Genomic DNA, 17403 nt, shown 5'->3' with positions numbered 1-17403 from the left:
TCTTTATTCCTCCTTCAATAAGGAAGCAGCTGTGAATAGATTTATATTTACTCTAACAAGCATTTTACCCTCCCTTTCAGATAAAAAGAGCTTATTTGATTTTATTATTTCCAGCACTCTTCTCAAATAATTTCTTTCAGGCATCTCAGCATTTTCTTTATTTCAGTGCAGAAGGATCACCCTTTTTTAGCTGTTCCTCATAAACAAACCATCATCTTGGTTGCACTTCAATGCACACTCTCCACAGGATTTAATATCCTTCACGAGGGAACTGAAATGGAATGCAGACAGTTTTTAAAATGATGCTTTGGGACTAAATCTGGCCTCTGGGCAGCAGCTCCTTTGCTGCTCTCACACATTTTCAGATCAGAGCCGCAAAGGTGCTCTCCTGTGCTCTGCCTTCTCCTTCCAGCTTCTCCTCAGGATTTTCTTGTTCCCCAGAGTGAAAGGGTCTAAGTTACAGTTGCTCTCCTCCCCGAGTCCTGATCTTATTTGGGATTCTGAGTGGTACTGCAGAAATGTAGGGAAATGAGAACAAGCACTCAGGAGAAAGAGCTTTTATCTTTTGACTGCTCATTCCATACAGTGTATTTCCTTACTACAGCATTTCCCAGTTAGAGGCAACAGCTTCTAGCTCAACAAACTGGAGCTGAGACTGAGAAGGAGCTGCTATTAAATAATGTCTCAAGAAAAGATGAACCAGCATGATCTAATTTATGTATCAAGAGCAGAGAGATTCTTGATAAACAACTTACACAGAATGAAACAATGCAACAACTTACCCAACTTCTAGTGATGGATGTTAGCTGGCTGGGTATTTTAAACATTACTGATCACTACAAAATCAAGATTATTAGGATGCTGCACCTACTGAAAATATACAACAAGGACACTACTCAAACCAAGCTTCTGGAGTCTTAGTTACAGCTGCTGTTTTCTGACAAAACAGAGGTGTCTGCCTCCCAAAGGAATGATATCACCATTCCCAAGAGTGACTAGCCCTTCCTAGGGCTCCTGGCTTCTTCCCCTGGAGTCAAGGGGTCTCTCTTAAGCTGCCAGGATCAGACCCAGAGCAGAGAGAAGACTCTCTTTTCAGACATCAACTGCAGCAGAAAGGGAAGTGGAGGGAAGTCTGAGACTTACAAGACACTGATGATCTTGAGAAGTTTAATTATTTTGGCATTTCAAATCTAGAACTAGAAGAGCTGGTATAAAAAAGACCAGGAAATGAACACTTATTACATACTGGGCATTTATTTTTTTAGCATATATAGAGCTATTGCAGACAATTCCAACTTGAATAAATTCCTACTAATAAACCAGCCATCAAGGTACTTTAGTCACAGGCACTATGTCACCCTCCCATCTGTGCAAGAACATCACAAGGTAGCATTGAGGTCTCCCAACTCAATGAAGTTATGCACAGCCCTTCAAATGGAAGTTAAATTATGATTGACAATTAATTCTGCGCTCTCGGCCAGGTACTCACAGCAGATGCATTACCAATTTGGAACACTGCTGGTATTTCAGCTACTGAGCACAAGTTTACAGGCCATGAGAGTACATCCAACTCTCACAACACCTATATTCCAATTAATTTGGCATTGTGCACACTGTTTGCAGTTCTGCTATTGTTTCCAAGTTACTCCAAACACTTTTGTTTCAGGCATTCAGAGACTCAGTAACAGCGGGTTGTGCTCCACTAGACTGCCAAAGGGATGGAACAAAAAATCAGAGCAGAGTCTACACTAAATAAGTATTTTTAATACCTGAAATACAGTCCTTTCAGACCTGGATGCTTGCAGAAAAGCTGTGTTCAGTTCCACCACAGAGATTCCAGCTTGCAACTCCCTTTTTAGCCCTGAGGTTGTCCTGCTGCTTTCACAGCTGCCATGGACATGTCCACTCCATTTACTCAGTGGTGTCTCCACCATAAATACAATGGAGCCAGGGAAGAGTTATGAGCTCAAACAAAATCATCTATTTGATGTAGTTCTGAATTGTTGATCTGACAGTCAGGAACCTCAAGTTTATTTTCTGCTGCTGCTCATTCCCCTGCTGACTCAGTAATGTAGTACTGTTCAAAAGACTTGCTTCACTCTAAACCACTGGCACAAAGCTTTCCATTCAAGAATTTTAAAGATCACAGAAGAGTAAAGATTTCTGATTGCCACGGTTTCAATGCATTTCCTGCCCACTGTTACAAGGAATCAGCTCTAAAGAGACAGCTATTCTTGTCTGTTCCACAGCCCCTCCACACTGCCTGTTCACTTAGGAATTTTTCCTTTCTTATTCCACCCACAAAATACCAGACTCTGGCTTTTATGGGTGGGTTTTGAAGAATAGATAGGAAGGCAAAGAATACTTGTGTGCTGCAGTCAGCCAAAATGCCTGGCCAAACTGATTTCTCCCCCTGCCCCAGCTGATGGCAACTATTGCTGGAGTTACAGGCATGAGAGGACAGGGGAGAGATGAAATTGATGCCTTTCTCACCCAGGAAATGGGGTAAGCCTGTCAAACTGAACCATCTCTCCTGCTTCTCACACTCAGTACAGTTAAATTGAGGTTGTGCCAAGCAAGATGGACAGAAAGGGAAGATCTGAGTCTGAATGTCTTTGATTTTGATTTTCTTCTGTAGTGCCAGTTCAGGGTCACATTAAGACACAGCAAGTTCTGCTGATGCTCATACAAATCCTCTCATTTTCAGTGCTAAAGGAGATAATTTCTCCCTTGCTGCAAGTCAATTAGCTTAATAACAGCTCTACTCACTGCAACTGGGGAGAGGTAAAAATTAGAAGAAAATAATACTTAGAACTGAACGCACACAAAGACTACAATTATTTTAAGATCAGTCAAAGTGCCTAAAGCATTAACAGCCTTTCCTCTTCATCAGCACTGCTGTAACCACGTCAAGAGCACACAGCTGGCTACACATTAGTTTCATTGTTGGGCTGTCAACCATTTGAAGGCTTTCACCAAATTCCTCTCCACAGGGCATTTTCCCTTTCCTTTCCATCTGCAGACACACAGTACTTTGCAAGAAGTGCATGTAAGTGCATGAAATGCAATTACTGCATTCTGTTTGTTCTTCTTAGGGGCAGAAAAAGTATAGAAAAATTTCATGAACTGTTGGTTACCCTTCAACATTCATCTCATAGGACAGAAAAGCTCCAGATCTCTATCTTCTGCAGTTCAAAGGATCTGAAAAGCAATGGTACAGCTGACAGCAGTGTCTATACTGACCTTCATTATACATAACTCAAAACCTAATGGCTCACTTCCTACAAGGGACAGATTTAGCAAACTGGTACAATTTTGTTCTCAGCAACACTGAACAGAAATTTATTTTAGTAATCCCAGAACTTCACTGGAAAATTGCAGAGAGAGATGAATCTGAAATCACTGAAGATTCTAACAGATTTATCAGGAAAAATACTTGCTAAAATATTTTAAAGACAGCACAGTGGTATGAAAAGCAGTAACTATGTGAGACAATAAACTAAAGATGTGTCTGACTGGATAAAACACTCATCACTACACAGACCTACAATGCACATTTTCCTTGCAGCTTTGCCCCAGAACTCCCTGGCTAAATCAGTGCAAGCCCCTCAACCTCCCTTTAAGTCAATTATTCAGCTGATAATGTGGGAGAAATAATGCCAGAATACCAATAATACAGGCTGCTGAAGCTTGATTTTTCTTTTCATGTGAAACACTTTGTGCAAGATCCTGATACAGCACGATCTAGCTCTAAGGCTGCTGCAGCCAGCAAGATCTTTAATAGGAGATAGACACAAAAATATTACTTGAAGAGTGGGGAATAGTGTTCTCTTGGTGCTTGGGCTCTTTTTCAGTTTGGTGACACTTCAGAATTTGGGATGGCTTACAGGAAGAGCGGTCAGGATCAGGTCCCAGCCACCAGTACAGGGGTACCAATGCAAACCACAGGAACACGACCTGCCAGCCATGAGATCTGCTACTCCACCCAGCCAACTGCTGGTTCCCAGTTCCACACACAGCATCTGCAGAGCAGGATTTCCTGAGGCCTTCCAGACCTGCACAACGTCTGCTTGCACAATGCTCTGGGAACAGGGCCATCCCGCTGGTCTCATGACAAAAACTCACAGCTGCACACACAGTCCTGTGGTTTTTGGTGGTTTATCCTGCCCTGGTGGTTGATCAAGCACACCAGAAGGAGGCAGAGACTCTCTTACACCACTGCACAGCCAAAGCACCGAGAAATTCTGGGCTTCATTCTTAGGGGTACTTATTTCAGAGTAGGGTACAGTTCCTGTAGTCTCAGCCTGGTAACTTACATTTCAAAAATGATATTCACTTCCAAATTAAATATAATGAAGAAATTTGTTAAAATTAACATTTAATCCACACTCACATTTTCCAGCTTTGAAAACTAACTATTTAAGTACTCATTATTGAGAACATTGTTTAACTGACATTGTAATGATTCATGGGTGGTGTTTACTTAGTTTTGTATCAGTGAAAAATAACATTTTGAAAATGCCTCGTAACAGAATTTTTGCATCCTCTCAACAGCTGTGTGTTTCACATAAAGAAATCCCAGCAATTTTAATGAAAACACAAGAAAGCTTATCAAATCCAAAATGCTACTCCATAATTAGACAGACTCCTAAAGCTACTTAGTCTTCATTTTAATGCCTAAATTTTTGCCCAACTCTGACTTGCAAACTATGACATAAACACATGCAAAACCTAAACCACACAAATATAAAAACCTCAGTCTTTAAACTGACTATGTGCCAGGCTAATGCTTAGAACCTCAGGAACTGTTTACAGGCAGATATCTAGAAACCAGATGCCTTGTCTTTTCAAAGGCATTCCTTAGAAGGAGACTTGGGCAGATTTTAGCATAATATTCATTTACAGTTATATTTAGAAAACACTGCATTTAGTCTGTTCTTTTAGCCTGTATTGTATTTGGGATATCATAATTTTCACAAGTAGGTGATCACACAGTCTGCACAGCAATGCATGAATCAAAGACCTAATTGTAAAGTGTAAAAAGACATTACTGTACTCACATTCCAGGATGTCAGGCAGACATGATCAAACCTCCATGATGAATACCAAAAATCAGGGATGTTTCACTGGTTGTCTTCCCTTCCATTCTCTTCATTCTTTTTATTTAAAAGACTTACATCTCAAGCACTCATATTATATTTTGCTGTCTCCCTACATTGTAAAATAGTTTTTGACTGTTGTGTCTGTATTTCAAGGTGGAATATATTTTGTCCTGACTCGAAATATTGTTCTGTGCCTTCCTCTAATTTGCTCACTGAGTACCTTCTAGTCAAAACCCACATATTGCCCAAGGACTGCTATGGTGCCAATGCCCTCCCCACCCAGTGAATTTTCCAGGCCTCAGCTCTATTAACCCAGGCTTGGAAGCAGATGGGTCTTGAAGGTCCCTTCCACCCTAAACCATTCTGTGCTGTGCCTGGAATGGTACACATCATCAAACCAGGACTGCAACACTGCCACCCTCTAGAAGGGAAACCACACGTGTGCTAAGGAAGTAAAATTTCAATTTCCCAATTCTGCTATGTGAACATAAAAAAGGGAAAAAAACCACAGTAACTGCTCTCAAAGAGCCAAAACTATAGCCTGAAAGAATCTGGGGCTTGAAAAACACACCTGGCATGTAAATTGCCACAACAACTTTCAGAAATGGTTTTCCTTTGCGTTGCATTACATTGCAGAAGATTAAAAAAGGGCACACAACATTTAGGTTTATTTAAAAAAAAATTTAGGTTATTCCAAAAGATCTTAGCAGAAATATGTTTTGTTGCCTTTGGTGTTCACAGTGACTACATTTCTATAAAACAGCAGAATTTTATTTATATGTTTGATTTGGATCCCAAATGCAAGCCTCATCTAAAAGCTTGCCTAAAAGGTCAGTTTTGAGGCAGCTGACCTAATCCCACAGCATTTTGAAGTACTACACTGCTCTCTTCTGTCAGTGCTCTGTAGTTTCAGTGCCTCACTTCTTGTTTATCTTCCATTAAAGAGAAATTAAAGGTTAAGCAGATATGGTTCATTTACTCAGATCTTTTCTTTCAACTGTGTGGTTCTTTTGCTTGGATCTCTTCTTTGAAGCTGCAATGAGAGAGCAACTGAAATGTCTCAAAACTGACTGGAGCCCAAGCATTCCTTCCTTGAAGCCTTCTCACCTCAATAAGAGCTCCCAACAGCTGGCATCATGACTTGGGCACAGCAGAGAAATGAACCAGAGATACTCATAGCAGTTCTTCACATTCAAATTCTTTGAAATATTAAATGTCAGGGGTATTATGTCATACAAAAAGTAAAGAACAAGACAGGCTGGCACTGCTGCATTACTAACAAAACAGATGTCAAAAAAAGGTGGAGACTGCTTTGTACAATTAACAGCACACACATAATATTAGATCTTAATTTAAATAACTGAAAAAGCAAAAGAACTGTCAGTACCCTTTACTGTTTGGGAGACCCAGCTGATCAGCCCTGGAACTTTTTCTTCAATTAATTTTTAAAAAACATTTGAAAATTCCACTGTACTTACTGGATTGAGAACCACTGTGAAGAACAACTCTCCTCCTTGAATACTTTTGTCTAATTCCTTTGGGCCTCCGGGATACTCTTTATAGAAAATGGTGTGGGTGAATAAGCCACAAGTTTGCCTAGGAAGCACCTGAATTTATGAAAAATACATAAAAAATTCAACAGTTTATACTTTTAATGAGATGATAAAAGTCAGAGAGGTAACACAGATAATTGCTGGCTATATTTGGCCTCTCAACTTTGCTGGAAATCAATACTGACCTAGATCAATTATTATCACTAAAATCATAGCATCTAAAAATTCATCATATTTTGTTTGAAATTGCAGACTGATCTCTATCACCAAATTACAATTCCTGAGCCTCGTCCAACTCATTCTGTCCATAACACCTCATCCTAAATCCAAGTACTTGAAGTCCAAAGTTTTGAAATAATGTGAAAGATAATCTAAAATATTATCAGTCTATATCCTATCAGTCAGTTCCACTTTTACCTGAATGATGGCTTTGTTGTAAATTCAAACTGTAACTGGAAAGGCAAATTGGCTTAGGCATCATCACCAATAATTCTACTCTGACACAGAGGGAAATTTGCCAATAATGCTCACCTTACAAGAATGATTTACTTCTCAGTTGAAATACATGGTACAAGTAAAATTATTTTAAAAAACATTCCAAGAACAAATCTCTTGAATATGAAGAACTACTAAATGCAGCTATGTTTTCCATTAGAAACTCAAATATTTTCTCCTGAATTCAGAAAACAATTTACTGGAGAGTATTTCAATTATGTCTATTCCTTCTGGAAAATCAACAGCTGAGGATGGATGTTCATGTATAATGCTTAACTGGGATTGTTATGACAGATTAACTTTTTAAGCATACAAATGCCTCCTTGAACACTGGCTGTGGTTTTGTAGATACTCTTTATTTCTTGCAGTATAATTCCTGAACATTTCTTTTCTTGTGATGCAGAGAATACTGTGATCACTGATTGCAAATTGTATTGTCAGAAAATGTATGGAATTCGTACATCTGCTATAGACTTGCCTAAGTTTTTAAAAAAACCTTTGGATTTCATAGAGGAAATATGAGAACAATTTTTCACAGAGGCAGGGAATGAAGCTGTACTGGATGGGAGGTGCTCTGACAAATCTTAAAATGTTCCTACTGAGTGAGTTCATTACTATCAGCCTGCAGATGTAAAATATCGATGGATTTGCCCTGGAGAACTGAAAGCTTGAGACTCCCCAAACAGGTGGTTTCATATGACTGGTTTTGGAAATAGATTTTTGGCTGCAGTGTCCTTGTGTAAAATCTCATTATGTGTCTTCAAATGACGTGTTTTTACAAATATTTATGGAAGAGATTTTTGGAGATTCTGAGTCAATCTGTCTTCCCCAAATGCTTTGTGCTCCCTAAGCACATCCACAAACCCATTATTTCACATGCAGTGATTGCTCTGAGGAGAAAAAACTGTAGCTCAACCCTATATTGGTGTCAGTTTTGTTCCTAGGTTTCTGGAGATCATTTCCATTTGCTTCACCCAAAAATAGATCAAAATGTTAAAATACTACTACTTAGCTTAGGAAAGTGGTATCCATGGCAACCCAAGAACAATACCAGAGTTCTGTTCTAAGTGTTGTGCCAAGGCTCTCGACCTCCCAAAAGTGCCTGTTGCAGCCAGAGGTACAACAGGGGCCCCATTCACTGCCCTCCCACACGCTCCAAAAGAAAGTTACTTGGGAACATCCCTGCAAGCATTTTGGAAAGCTGTTCTGAAACCCTTCTGAGGTAATATTGACAAGATGTGAACCCGAAATAGCCTCCATCTCAGTGCTTGGATGGCAACAGCACAACGCCTTCCATGTCAGCTGGGTACAAGCCCTTCCTTTGGCAACCATGGCTGTCAGTGACGGTGCTGGGAGTTAGGCACTTCAGGCAAACAGTGGGATTTGAGAGCATTCTGGTAGCCTGGAGGTGGTGTGGGGGTGTCTTCCTTCCCCACAGCTCCTGAGGTTCTGGGTTAAACCAGGCTGCAAAGCCCAGCTGGCATTTGTGTATGGCAGGAAGCCAAGAGCAACCATGCAGAGTTCATAGGGAAGACAAAACTACATACCCACCCAGATCCAGATTCTGAGGTGGCATAACCTGGCAATACTCTTTTGCAGTTAATGGTACCATGCAATTTTAAAACCTGATAGAAATCTAACCCAGCATATTGTGTTAAATGATGCAAAATAGACTTTTTCCTTGAGCTCTCTGAACCAGCATTAACCACAGGACTAGAACAGTTAACAGCCTGTTAACTGCTGTCAGCAGGATGCCTGGATGCCACCTTCATCAGCAGCAACATCAGCAGCAACAGACTGATTTTAATGAACAAGACACTGTGAAATATACCTTGCTACTTCTGCATAGCAATACGGGATTCTCGCAGTGTGAACTCTCAGGACACCCTGCTTTTCCACTTAAAAGGAAACTGTTCATGAAATGGCAGAGTACAAAATGAACATCAGCAACACAACTCACCATGATGTTTTTGTGGATGAAGCCTCGTCTATACCTTGCAGGTTTCAGATGTGGGTATTCTTCTGTGCTGGTTACTCTGATGTTCCAGACCTTTTTCCAGGCATCATAAAGTTGAACGTGTACTGGATAGACTCCTGAGTGATGTGGAGCCACTGCATAGCCCAAGTCAGTTGGAATACCATGTTCCTAAAACATGACAGAACAATGACTGCACTCAAAAATTTCAGAAACTTGATGTTTTGGTATTTCTCAAATGCTTTGTTTGTGAAAGACCAAGAACAGGTCTGAAATGTAAACAACAGTAATATCAAAATATGATGATCTGGAAGGAGATGGAGGGCAGCAGGGTAAAGATGAAACATAGGATTTTAAGACAAAAGCCTTTTTAGAAAATATTTTTGTGAGTAGGCAGGGAAGAAGGATATAAATGCATTTTACACTGGTTTAGTCAATCTACATGAAACAGAAAGCTGCACACTTTCAAGTTCTTGCAAGTAATTTGCTCACAAACTCTGATTTCAAAGAGATAATCACTGGCACATACTCAACACAACACACGTAGCATTTGGCAGCTACAACTGCAAAACCACCATTTCCACTACACATCCCTTCACAATTACTTGGATGGGAGCTGAATTTCAGAGTCACTGCATTTCCCTTCTAGTCCATATTCAAAGGACAAACCCATTTTCAAAAACCAGCTCAACTATTTCAGTGTCACGTTAAAAATGGTAAAAAGATACCACTTGTAACCATCTACAGGCAGATGTTGGACAGTAAACCCTTCTGAGCACATTTCCAATTTTTGAAGACTGCTGGCACTTATTGTGTGTACATATCTCGGTGCCATGACATTCTCTTCACACCCAATGCATTTTCCTTCAGGTTACTTTTCAAAGGAAGCAGACATTCCTTGATAGTCTGATCAGTGGAATGCACAATCCATAAGATATCATTTTGCCATGATTTAGGAAGACTGCCCTTGCACTGCCTTTGAATTCTTAGAGTTTTTAATATGGCTTGAATTGATACAGTCCTCCTCACCATATTTCCTGATCATACTGTGTGTGCAAAGCATTGGCTGATAGCTGGACCTCTTCCTTTGAACAAACTAGGTACTAAGGAACACGAAAATCTCTAGAAAAATGGGCGTATGATGTTAGTAAAATCATTTATTGTGTGTAACAGACATGCCTGGTTCAATCACAGTGGAGAACCTGAGTTCTCTATGTTTAAAGAATGGTGAAATTCTTGTTTGCCTTTAGGAATTTATAGCACACATAAAGGGCACTATGTGTAATCTGCCAACCAGGAATGAGTAACATCTGCCCTCCTGGTTGTACTGCACGAGAAGATAAAGAGTAGATACTCCATCAGTTCCACTGCTTTACACGATTTAATTCCATCACAGATAATCCAATTCTTCTTCCTTTTATCTTTCTTACTGCCCTTAAGCATGCATAACCATCTGAAAGGAAAATATTCACAGATCACGTAAGAAATTGCATTCTCTAACATCCCTCTGCATCTCCTTCATTTATCTATAAACAAAAGTCTGATTTCTAAGGCTTCTCCCCCCGAGTTTCACAATAGGCAGTAATAAGAACATAATCTAAATCTTTCACTCTAATAGGGGGCCTGTCATCTTCAATGAATTAGTGTCTCCATTATTCCTCACTGACTGCTATTCCCCACTTGAGCATCTCCCACACAATACACACATGGAGTGAATAATGCACCAGGCATGGGCAATTTTGGCCTCTTTCAAAAGAGTGGCTACTTCTCTCTGTTATTAATTTAAAAGCTCTGAGCAAATGAAACATAGTGAGTAGCTTCGTGTCTGTATGTCTAAACATGAAAAAAAATTAACAGAAAATATCTGTAAGCATTAAGAGCATTGAAAGTAGTGAAGAAAATGGCAATTGCTGAAGTTACATAAACCAGGGTTGAAAATGCATTATCCTTATAACACTTTAATGATTACATCCTGCACACTAATCCCAGAGGATGTCTTAGGTCACACCAGAACTACAAGGACCCATTTGATTTCCAGTGGAGCTTGCACCAGTACACAGAATCATATTAAAAAGGCAACTCTGGACACGAGATTTTTACATTTTCAGCAATCTATCACCTACCACAAGGCTTTCTTGAAAGGAAACATTAAAGTAGAGCTGTCCTGTAGTCAGTACAACGACAATTTACTGCAAACTTGGTGAACTCTTTGTTTGAAAGAAAGCAAGTGTCTCACTTAAAAGCCAAGATTTCAAATACAAACTTTATTGGCTGATAGTCAGGACTATCATGTTCTCCTACACTCACTGACACACGACCATTAAGTGCACTCTTTGTTGTTCTGGTATTTCAAATCCCCCTGCTCCTTCCAGGAACAAAGCCATCACCTGCCAGCTAAAGAGCAGCCAGTGGATTTTCAAAAGGAAGAAGTAAAATTAGGCTGCTGTAAGAGCAAAATTAGTTTAGCAAACAAGTTATGTCTGCTGAGATACTTTGATACAATTAGGTCTTAACACCAGACCCTCTCTTCAGACAAATAACATGTTTTATGTATGGCAATTTTGGTTCATTGTATGAATTTAACTGTGATCTGTTTCTCCAATATCCTCAGACCTAAAAGTTGTTTTCATTTTTTCTTATATTCTCACTGAAACCTTTGATTCAGAGTTTTGCTGTGAATAAATAATTAGTAAAGGCAATGCTTTTCAAAACAAGTTTACACAAAGTTGATGCAAAGGGAATATATAAGATGTTATTGGGTATCACTGCAGAATTGCATCTTTGAAAATGTGGCACACTCACCTAACCCTAATATCCAGTGGTCTCACAAAGTCATTTGATACCTTTCAATGGAATATTTATTCTTCCAGAAACTCAGGGGGCTTTTTCTAGTCTAAACAGATTATTGGTTTCTGAGAATCTAAATTAAATAAAAAAAGAAAAAATATAACTCACTAAGGCAAATTTTTTGTTGAGGATCATCTGCTCCACCAGTGAGGACTCATTGTGGAAGAGGTGTGGCTGCATGTGACTCCACATGTGGGGAAACCACCAGAACTCATCCACAGATCTCAGCAGCAGGTCATCGCCCTCATCCTCCTCCTCAGTCCCTGCAGAGGAAATTAAAAAACCCCAAAAACCCCCCAAACATTTCTGAAGTAAAGTTTCTACTTTTATTATATTTTTACAAATCTTGGAAACAGTAAGAATTATATGAACATAATAAACCAGTTAAAATACTTCCTGCTGAGTCACTGGGGACAAAATGGGACAGTCAGGACCACCTGGCTGGCCCACATGCTATTTAAGACTCTTTCTTTTATCTCTCCTATTTCTATATGGTTTTAAAACAAACTTATTTTAAGGGATAATATATACTGCTATATTTCTACAGTAGAGATACAAAATCACAAGGAAGAACTGTAGTAGCTCAACAGATCCCTCAGTGAAATCAACACAAAGTTTTATGTGATTGGTGGAATTTACCACTCAAAAGCAGAACTAAATTTCAATAAAAGGGGCAAGAGGCATTTAATCTGTTCCACACCAGCAACTAATGCAGGAACACAGCATACTAAAGCCCTTAAGACTCTATCATTCCTACTTGTCCTCACACTAGACAGAACACCATCAAAATCAAAGTAATTTTAGTGCTTGATTCTTACCTGTGTGATAAAATTTTCCTGAAAATCCCAGGTTGAAAGTAAAATTTGTAATCTGGGCTCTCAAAAGATTCTGAGTATCAAGCAGGGCCTGAAAAAGAAGCAAACCAGCATATAAACATACCTGTAGAGAACACAACCTGGCACACCACCATAATATAACAATATAAATATTTTTACAGTTATGTGCCTTTTCAATTGGTTTTGCTATTTAAAAGCAGCTCTTTATGTATGACAGAGAGGTACAGATATTTTTATTAGCACATAAAGATTAAAGCCCTCATGAAAACTCCATCATTTTCCTCATGAAGATAACCAGCCACTAAATGCTGGGTTACTCCCTGAATCATGAGAGAAGAAAACAAAGGCACACAGATACCAGAGACCTTCCAGCAGTCACTCAAGTAAACCTGGGCCACAGCCAGGAATTCATTTCAGATCTCCTGTGTCCCCCAGCACTGCTCCATTCACAAGGATGAAGAGCAACTGTCAGAGTTACATTTCTCTGCATCAGCTCAAGTACATCCACAGCATTTCAGTCATGTTTCAAAATCATGGGCAAGGCAAAAAGAAAAATCTAGAGGGACAGCAAGGAGCGAAATCAACCCTATTACACATCAAAAAACTGGATTGCAGATTCCCCCAAATTGTGACTCATTTCTCAGACAGTGAGCATACTGACTGTCAGCATCTGTGTACTTGCACTAAAGCACTACAAACAAAAAACCAGCATGTAGGAAGAAGGGGGAAGCATTATTCATCAGGTACAGCTTCACTCATGGGTTTCAATATGCTCTTCTTGATTTGTTACTCCTAAGATTTACATATTGCATTGAGGAATTCTCTCCCCGACTCTTACACCCTGCTGTTCTCTCGTTCAGTCTTCCCGGTGGAACACAGACATCCAGCTCTCCAAACTTCTCAAAGCAAAAACAAAACAGACGAGCAAAGGTCATGGAAAAGCTTTCCATATCAACATACAGCATAGCACAATGACTTTAATGAAGCGTCTGAAAACATCACTCTTGTCAGAGAAGCCTATGCTATGAATGGGGAATGTATTTAACTGCACAAAAAAGATTAAAATCACTGGAGATTTTCAAAAGTTGAATGGTCTAGCAGGCGCCCTACTCTTGAAATGCAAAGACAACTTAGTGCCTTGAAAAATATGATCCAGTAATTTTAATTATTTTCCCTGGAGATTTTCATTATATAAGTGATTAGCCTACAGTTATATGCCAATGACAACAAAATAGTAGAAAGCCCAGTCCAGTAGAGGTATTATGCACAGTACACTCAACTTACAATTCCTTAAAATATGACCCATTTTACAGACTGAGGCAATATCCACCTTATTAGAGCACACAAGCTCTTCAGGTCTTTCCCAGGGCTCACCTGGTAAAGATCACCATCTTTCACCACAAAGCCTGAAAACTGTCCTGTGAACAAGAGACATCCTAAAGGAATGAGCAAAATGAAGCAGAGAATGGAGATAATTGAAACCAAGCTCCAGACTTAGGAATCAGAATATTAAGCAAAAAATCTTGCAACACTGTAACAAGGGCTTTTGCACAGGCTGAGAGTGCAAAGATCTCCAAGGAGGGTTCTTATTCTAATGAAAGGCAGCAAATCTGCACAGGACTAATATGAAAACCAACCCTGGGCTGCTTGGAATCCATTCAGGGAAATAACCTTATCTCTGAGTGGCTAAAAAGGTAGGAGACAAATAATCCAGCTATTCCCTTCCTGTGCTAAGGGCACACGTTGAGGAGAAGGGATCCTGAGCACAGCCTGACAGCGAGGTGGCACAAAGGGCTGCTCACTTCTTTCCCTCCACATTAAGAGCTGTGAGCATTTTTTTGAGGTGAAGGTTTTATGCTGTACCTTTCTAACACCTAACACCTTCCCAGCTTGTCACCTCCAATCTGGTCTCCATCCAGCAGGATGGCAAACTAGAATGACCAACAGGCTTTTAAAAGGGAGGAGGGAGAAAGGTGGCAAAAGGCCCAAGACATTTCTGGAACAATGCAACACAGAGCTCACTTCTTCCCTGGGAATTAATTTTGCCAGTGTGCTTCCCACCTTCTTGCCTTGCGTTGGGAATGTGTCAGCTAATTCCAAGGGTGTACCTGCTCTGCCTGCAAAGAGGGAGGCCACAGACAAGCTGTGAACCACTCTGGGTACAGACCAGCCGAGCTAACATTTGAGTTGTCGTGCCTATGATTATTTTCTGGGCGACTTGACATTTTACTCATCTTTCAGGTTCTAAAAACAAAATGTTAAAACTCATGAAAAATATATAGTAGCAGATGGCAGGGTGTATTACTGTGAGTTTCCATCAGAAAGTCAGAAAGAGAGAAATGCAGGGGGACTAAAAGCCTGAAATTTCCTTTTTACATGCTATTTTATAAGCTGAAGGTAAACTGCTGGTATTTTCTGGATATTTTATAACTATTTATGAACAGCACCTCTGGGTATCTGTATGAGATGTTACATAAATACACCAGTACTGAAGATTGTATTTTAAAACCATCTAGTAAAGTCTTCATATGTTCATAAATAATTATTTAGTACATGTTATATTTTTGCTGGTACTATAAGGAAAATAAAATGCTGGCTGCATAATCCCTTTCATGTACACAGCTCCAAAGGAATACTTTCTTTTGAACTTTTTCTAAGGTCACAGACTAGGTTTAGGAAACTCCCAGTGCCAGAAATCAAATGTAAATGTTCAATACATGATGAAAGACACCTTTCTTCACTACCAGTAAACACCAAAATCTCAGAAAAAGGCCCAGTTACAATTCAAGGGATAGACACAAGTTATCCTGACAGCAAAACAACAGACTTTCTCATCTCTCAAACAGGACAGAGGCATGGACAGATGACATGAGCTGTCAAAAGTTTTTGTTCAAGTAAATCAGCTGAAAAGCCAAGGATAAAACTTCTATCTGCAAACCTGCTTCCCACTTTCACAGCCAGAAAGCCATCCTGCCTCCTACCCTCAAACGCCTCTATGTGATTTCCCCTTCAGACTCTGCCACAGAAAAGCTGCAAGTGTCAGCCTGTCTTCAGCAAACAGACAGTTGTGATTTCTTCAGCATCAACACAAATATTCAGACTCAAATGCCTTGACTGATCAAAGGAATAAATCAAGATTGCCTTGTTGAACTCTGGTTCACCAAAGAGGAACAATGCCTTCTTTGTGCAGTCACACCAACATGTTTATAACTATTTTCCTGCTGAAAAGCTGCTAAAGAACTGAGACATTTGAAAAGAGAAATAGTTCAAGACGCTGGTAATTCTACTCGCAATCACGTACATTTCAACTAAATTGGCAAGCAGACAGAGAGAGCCTCACAGTGCTGCAGCATTAACATCTTACACTTCACATCAGCAGCACATGCTTTTATGTCAGCAACAAACGCAAGGGCAGCTTCGTCGTTTTCCAGAAAGCCTTTCTCATCCTTTTTTGGGAAACAGATCTCATCTCTCAATGCTTGCTTGCTTAACTGTTTTACTGTCTGAAAATACCATCAAGGGAGCCATTAAATTAGGAACTACTTTGCTTTTGAGTAAAATTTCTAATGTTGTGTTGGCTCTTCAATAAAGGCAAGGACCAATTAATAGAAAGTGCAATGTGAAAGCCCCTGAGCTAAGCAGAGCAAGCCCCTCTAGGGGAGCTCTTATTCAGAAGTAGCTTTAATTTTTCCATATTGTATTTCTTCTGCAACTCCTGCAAGAGAGGGAAGAACCAGAACTAAAGCCATTTTCTGAGTGGAGCTCTTGGTGTAGAAAGGTTTAATGAGCTGTAACTGATGCAATGTCCTTTTACTCTGCACTTTTTGGGACATCACTTGGCCTTGTCCTGCTCTGGGAGTGCTACAGCAGAAGCTGCTGCTCAGGTACTGGCACACCACCTGCCTCCCTCAGCCTCCCCCTCCTGCAGAACCTGGGGTGCTGGGAAGCAGCAGGACAAGCAGCAACACAAGAGAGCCTCAGTGAAGGTCCAACCCAAGGGTCTGGGAACCAGGATTTTATTGGACTGTTTTGCTTCTGAGGAAAAATCATTCCTTCATGATAAATTATGTATTTTGGAACATCATTAAAATGCAATGACTACTCTTTCTGAATTTCCAAGATTAGCAATTTGACACCTATTACCATAAACATTTAATCTATGTGGGAGAAAGAATAACTGCTTTGGGTACAGGGATATACCTGAAAAAAAACCATTTTATCTATCCTTTAGACAAAAGGACAAGAAAGCTTCATTTGTCTTTGTGCACTCTCTTAGCAGAGCTGACACTACACAGGGGGCAAGAGGAAAAACAAAGAAAACCTTTGGCTTTTTCTGCAAAGTGTTTTGCTGGCAGAGAACGGGTAACCCAATTTTCCCTCTAAGTGTCAATAAAGTATCAGCCTGGAGCCCAATTACGAGCCCCCTAAGGTTTTTAGTGTCCAATAGAAGAAAAAAATTCAGGAGCAACTTCACCTCAGGGTCCAAACTTATGTGTCCAGTGAAGGATCCTCAAAATATAAAGAGCCACTTTGGAAAATGCTGCTCAAATTATTTCAATAAAAAGTCTTTTCATCAGGATATACTGTTTTAAATG

The 17403-nt window shown here is 39.8% G+C and overlaps 1 protein-coding gene across 1 annotated transcript in view; it reads right to left on the bottom strand.

Annotated features, from left to right (window-relative positions):
- Positions 1-17403, bottom strand: part of LOC132326025 (bifunctional heparan sulfate N-deacetylase/N-sulfotransferase 3) — a 51816-nt gene that overhangs the window by 14876 nt on the left and 19537 nt on the right. The window contains exons 3-6 of the mRNA XM_059843677.1: positions 12791-12878; positions 12081-12235; positions 9111-9296; positions 6581-6709 (exon numbers count right to left, since the gene is read on the bottom strand). Of these exons, the coding sequence (XP_059699660.1) occupies positions 6581-6709; positions 9111-9296; positions 12081-12235; positions 12791-12878 (558 nt within the window). The remainder of the gene's footprint in view (positions 1-6580; positions 6710-9110; positions 9297-12080; positions 12236-12790; positions 12879-17403) is intronic.

This window comes from Haemorhous mexicanus, chromosome 4 (genome assembly GCF_027477595.1).
Source record: "Haemorhous mexicanus isolate bHaeMex1 chromosome 4, bHaeMex1.pri, whole genome shotgun sequence".
Taxonomy (NCBI): Eukaryota; Metazoa; Chordata; class Aves; order Passeriformes; family Fringillidae; genus Haemorhous; species Haemorhous mexicanus.
This window is presented reverse-complemented; position numbering and strand designations above follow the sequence as displayed.